The sequence below is a fragment of the Vitis riparia genome, chromosome 4, assembly GCF_004353265.1.
Source record: "Vitis riparia cultivar Riparia Gloire de Montpellier isolate 1030 chromosome 4, EGFV_Vit.rip_1.0, whole genome shotgun sequence".
Taxonomy (NCBI): domain Eukaryota; kingdom Viridiplantae; phylum Streptophyta; class Magnoliopsida; order Vitales; family Vitaceae; genus Vitis; species Vitis riparia.
In genome coordinates this window covers 6,470,995-6,476,994 of record NC_048434.1, presented here as the reverse complement: position 1 = coordinate 6,476,994, position 6,000 = coordinate 6,470,995, and the positions used below count along the sequence as shown (strand labels likewise).

The 6,000-nt window shown below is 41.9% G+C and overlaps 1 protein-coding gene across 5 annotated transcripts in view; it reads right to left on the bottom strand.

Annotated features, from left to right (window-relative positions):
- Nucleotides 1-461: 461 nt before the first annotated feature.
- The window catches only part of LOC117912649 (histidinol dehydrogenase, chloroplastic), a 30,105-nt gene continuing 24,566 nt past the window's right edge, over nucleotides 462-6,000 (bottom strand). For all 5 annotated transcript variants that reach the window (XM_034827336.1, XM_034827340.1, XM_034827338.1 and 2 more), the window contains 2 exons: nucleotides 2,655-2,745; nucleotides 462-1,097 (listed from right to left, as the gene is read on the bottom strand). In XM_034827336.1, the coding sequence (XP_034683227.1) occupies nucleotides 814-1,097; nucleotides 2,655-2,745 (375 nt within the window). In that variant the 3' untranslated portion in view covers nucleotides 462-813. The remainder of the gene's footprint in view (nucleotides 1,098-2,654; nucleotides 2,746-6,000) is intronic.

Below are 6,000 nucleotides of genomic sequence, written 5' to 3'. Positions count from 1 at the left end.
AACACAAAAAATAAAAACACACCCCCTTCCCCAAACAAGTTTTTAGCGTTTTTTTTGTTCTTGAAAACAGGAACCAAATAAGCCATTTGGTTCTAAAAGAAAACATACCTTCAAAGCATGTTACTATAGAAAAGCCCTGATTACTCTATTCTCAGTCAAAAAAACATAATTTTATTTTATAATTTTCCTTTCTGCTTTTATATAAATTGAAAGTATAATTTCTTTTTATTTTTTAATTTTTAAGAAAAGTAATTTAAAAATATTTAAAGATTAAATTCAAGAGAGGCCTATTATGAAAATTTTTCAATCTTCTGAATTAAAATCCTGAACGGTCAGTTTTTAGGAATTCAACAGCGCCAGATTTTTTTAATCAAAATCAATGTGTCGTTGGTCACCAGCACATCTCTGTGGAAATTAGCGGGTCCACCACACCATCTAAATCTCCAGCGTCGAGGCCGATGTGGGCTCCTAACACGGGTTTACTCTTCCAATCACCAATAACATCGCCACACCTATGCTCTTGCTTTCTCTAGATTTGTAGGCCCCACCTCAGCCCACATAACAGGGTTTTGCTTGAAGTGGGCTGGGCCGATCCAAGCAAACTGACCAGACTAGAGGAAATTGGGGAGAGAACTGCTTCCTAGTCCATACACTCAAAATTCAACTGCTATTAACTTAAACCATTCAGTATCTAGCCCCAGAATTTCCTCTGTTCCTCACATCTGAAGGATTATTAAAAAGACTGCTGACCCCAAACCAGACCATCTTCAACAATTTGCTTAAAAACCCGAGACCAAGAATTTGCAGCGGCAATCATCTCATATTGGGCACTTGCCTTGCTTCAATATCCTGTAGTCTTAGAGTTACAGCTCTCTTGTGGGCTTCCAGTCCTTCAACTTCAGCCATGACTTCCACATATGGGCCAAGCTTCCTCAGGCCTTCCTCTGTCAAAGACTGTACTGTCATATACTTCAAGAAGGAGTCGAGAGACAACCCGCCATACATCCGTGCATAGCCATATGTTGGAAGGACATGGTTTGTCCCACTTGCATAATCCCCCACACTTTCCGGTGTCCACTGCCCTAAAAACACAGAACCTGCAGAGAAGTAAATGATATGAGGCTGGATTATAAAAACACCAGTGATAAACATAGTTATTGACTGGGCTGCATGGTCTCTTGTTTTTCTTAATCATGTTACACAAAAAAATCATAGACCGGAAATACATAAATACTGAGTAATGCCTGGTAAAGAAACTTTATAATGGTGAAGACTACCAAAACAGGGAGGCCAAAAATAGGAAAACTTCCATCTGAAACCCACTCTGATAATACCAACACCTCAATAAATGGACTTTTCCTACTAACTTAGAATGACCAGAACAGCAAATATTGGTTTTTCATTTAAAACTAATCAAATGATCACAGTAGGTCAATGCTTTACCAGTTGGAAAATACTAGTACTAGATTAATCCAGTCTTTCATTTCTAATTAGCCGCTGTGAAAATCCATGTTGGAAGTTGTGACAAGTACATTTTCTCCAAATAAAAAACATTAAATAAAAAAGGACATGAACTTCATAAAAAATTAGGTAAACATGTAGCAGATGACCCAAAACAGACCTTACTGCCAGGAAGGAACACAAACTGGCTTGTAAAAAAACTTCTTGTCAATTTTCCCACCTACAGAAAATTGACAAAGCTGGATAAATCCCAACCACTTCTGTACAGAAAATTTTCCAGCAAGACTCTACCCTATGTTTGGTTTTTGGAAAATTTGAGAAAAAACATTAAGGAAAGAAAATAATAAGGCAAAATAGAAAGAAAATAATAAAGAAAAATAGAAAGAAAAAAAAAAGTGAAAAAAAAATAAAAAATTAATTAATGAAAGTTAATAAATTATTTTTATATGTTTCTTCAAACTCATTTTGCTTAATTTTTTTTTTTCTCTACAAAAATTAAATAATTTTAAAATGCATAAATTTCCAACTAATTTTAATAATATTTATTTCTTCTGCATTTTTCATGGTAAACCAAACATGAGAAAATCATTTTTCTTAACATTTTATTTCTTCCCACTAGGAACCAAATATAGCCTAAAGGACCTGCTAAGATGTTAATTAAAAAGAACTAGCCAAAACAAAGGAAAAATGAAGCATGGGCAGCAGCTACTATAACTGTCAGACTCAAACTTTCCTATATGGCCAAGGATAAGACATCCATTTGGATAATGAACTATCAATTGTAGATCATCTTTGGTGATAAATCAACATGTTGAAGTGCTTTTCTTGCATATTCTTGACAAATTAGTGTTTATATATAGATGTAAGAAGATGTGTTTGGGAAGAAGCAAGGAGCTTTGCTTTTTTTAATAGGCAAAGTAATGAGCCTTTTTTGACATCTCTTCATCTGTGAAGAATTCTCTACTATTACTAAGACATGCTTAAACAGATCAACAGTCAAGATATTGTCATCCTGTGCCTATGTTATGAGCTGCTAAAGAAAATGTTGAAAGGAAAACACCCCTGAAATAGAAGTGGGAAATTAACGTGATGATTAATAGCTATTACGGCACTGAAGATTATGATGATGATGGTGAAAACTATTGAGAAAGAACAGCCAGAAAGATAAACAATCAAACTACTCCAAATTGTACCTGCATTCTCAATGAAATTCTCCCACTTCTCAGCATCTTTCACATTAATTATCAGATGCTCAGGTGCATATAAGTTTGAAAAGGAGATAGCCTGAAAGTTCAAATGATCAATTTTAGTTTCAAGAGGTAATAATACAAGATATATATATTCATGCATGCATGCATATGTATGTGTGTGGGTGTGTGTGTAGACATACACAGTGGAAAGTTTTCACCAAAGCTGCTCCTGAGTTTTAAACTCACAGGGTGCTCTCCTTCATTTCAATTCACTCCTATCAGTTATCCTCAATGTTTCACCCATTCGTATAATATATTTCTTTCTCTTGTCAGTTGTCACTGTTGGTTTAATAAGTTGTTCGGTGAGTATTCAGTATTCTTGCCAATTAATGTCAGATAGCAGTGTTGTGTATCTTCTTTGTAGTACAAGAATGCATGATAAATGCATTGTGTGCTTATTTGTATGGAACAACATAAGCAAAATCATAAATCAATAGGAATCGCGACCATAAAGCTAAAGAAACACTGTCATAAAAAACATGGAAGGAAATAGAAGCATAAGATGTTTTCATGGCAAGATTAAAGTGAATTTAGGTGACAAGGAAAAGGTATACAGGACACACTTTGGTTATGCACTTTGATGGGAATGCTTTCCACGAGTTCAAGTATGTGCATGCATGTAATTTTGAATTTTGTGTTATCGAGAAAGCGATGAGAGAGAGAGAGGGCATGAGAGAGAGAGAGGGCGAGAGCGAGGGGGAAGGCGACGATGATGAGGTAAGGTCGAATCGGAAAAGGCAGAGGTTCGGAGTGGAATTGAAAATCTTTGAAGTAGAGGTGGAGAAGAGAAGGGGCAAAACCCTACTCTTTATTGTGGAAAGCAAAAACGGTGTTTCCTCTTGGGTCAGGTTGGGACCGGCAAGCGTTGGGACGTTCCTGGAAGGATTGGAACTGTGTATCAAGGACCGGAAATCCAATAAATGGGAGAAGGGATGGAAGGAAAAGGGGAGAAGGTACTCCATGGTGCGTGAAGAGAACAGGGCGGGAAGCTTCATTAGGCTAGGAGTCGTAGACGCGGAGGAGAAACGATTCAGCATCTGTATCCCGAAAGGAAGAGGGGCAAGAGAGGGATGGACAGCCATGGCGGATGTGGTGCGGAACTTATACTCTAGGGTTGATAGAAGGGAGATAAACAAGGATGAGCGAACCCCTGTAAGAGTGTCTCCTGAAAAGGGAAAGGGTTGGGGGAAAAGGTACAACATCGAGATAAGGATGGAGGTTAAGGGGAGGATATTTGCAGAAACGTGGGTCGGTTGGGTCAATGTCTGATTGGGAGATGGAATCCTAGAGTAGCAGGAGGAGGGGATTTGGAGAGAATGGGATGGATGATGGCAAGTGCTTGGGGGCTAAAAAGGAGGTTAGGGTTGGCCTGGATGGATGAGGGGCGGGCCCTACTGGAGTTTGAAACGGCGGCAGAAGCTAGAAAAACTTTCAACGGTGGAGACAGGGTGGTGGGGGGGATTTTCATTGATTTGAAGTTATGGAGTCCATGCTATGGGTGTTTGGAAGAAGGGGAGTTAGAAGAGGAAGTATGGGTGAGGATAAAAGGACTGCCGCTATCGCTATGGACTCCGAGTATATTGCGAAGAATAGGTGAGGAATGCAGGGGTTTTGTCGCCATGGATGATCCGACGCAGAAAATGGAGGACCTCCGTTGGGCGAGGATTTTGGTGAAGACGAAAGGGGATGAGCTGCCAAACTCGATAAGCATTGGGGTTGTAGAGAACTGTTATCACCTCCCGCTGTGGCGGGAGGCAACGCCGATGATCAGAAAGAAGGTGGAGAACAGTCGGAGTGCAAAAGACCGTGAGGAAGGGGACGACGGAGATGCACGCGCTGGCCGGCGAATAGAGGTTGGTGACAGCGCAGGCTCCGAGGCACTGCTACGGTCAGATGATGTGACGGATGGACAGCAGGATGGGAAGGGTAGGGTTATGTCGGTGGGCCGGATCCATTTCGGGTCGGTGCTCCGGGTGTCAGAGGATGGGGCGGATGATGGGTTGACCCCAAATGGGCCTAATGTCAATGTGGGCCTCAGGAGGGACGGGGAGCCTAGCCCATTTCCATTATCTGGACCAGGGTTGGCTAAAGTAATTAGTAGTGGTGGGCTTGGGTTATCGGGCAGACCTAAAGGCCCAAAAGGCAAAGAGAAAGCGGTAGAGGAAAGATATGGGCCATGGTCTGGGTCACCTATGGATCGAAGAGAGGGCAGTGGGCCGTCTTCGAGCGGGCTACAAGAGACTGAGGCACAGCGAGGTGGGCCGCCTCAGAGAACAGGCCTAAAGGTGAGCAAGCATACTGGGGAGGCCTGGGCTCAGTCTGGGATGATTGTTAATGACAATTCCGAGATAGAATTCCTAAGAGTAAGGGAGATGGAAACTGCGAGCGCCCAGAAGGCCAATCCTCTTGAGGAAATGGTAGACAGTGCCCTCCAGAATGAAGCCATGAGGTATGAGGCCTTCTCTTCTTTAGGGGGATCATGGGTTTCAGGGAATTCTTCTCCTCCTTCTTTGCTTGCTCTTGGTCGGACTCCAGTGAGGGAGTTCTTTGACCATTCTGGGGTTATTGGGAAGAATTGCCAAAAGGGTAGAAACTCTCAAGGGCAAGATGTAGAGGGTACCAGGGCGACTGGTAGTGCTTGTTGGGAGATGGTTGAATTCAAAGGGCCCATAGCAATGGCAAGGGAGCAGGAAGGGGGATCTTCACAGAATGAGAATCAAGATGAAAGGGGGGAGGAGGACCTGGATTGGCAAGAAAGTAGCCTCGCAAGATTTAGTCAATTTCTGGGCTTTCCGACTGATGGGTTGGAGAAGGAGATTTTAAATTTTCTGTCTAAAATCAGGAAGAGAAGGGAAAAGATTCATAGTAAAGGATTACTGGAAAAATCGAGGTTTGAAAGGGAACTAAAGAGGTTGGAATGCTCAGTGAATTATGAGGGGGATGGCAAAATGAAGGGCCCGATTAAGGGCAAAGGGGAGCAGATGGAGATTGTTTAATGAATCTCAAATTGGTAAGCTGGAATGTAAGGGGGGTGAACGAAAATTCGAAAAGGAAGGTTATTAAATCGGTCTTAAGGAAGCAGAAGGTGGATCTCTTCTGCATCCAGGAGACAAAAATCCAGATTATGACTGATAGGGTGGTGAGGAGTCTAGGGACAGGTAGATTTTTGGATTGGAAGGCCCTGAATGCGTGTGGCTCGGCTGGGGGTATTCTGATCTGTTGGGATAAAAGAGCTCTGGAGTTGCTGGAGTGGGAGGTGGGGCAGTTCTCTTTATCCTGTAGATTCAGG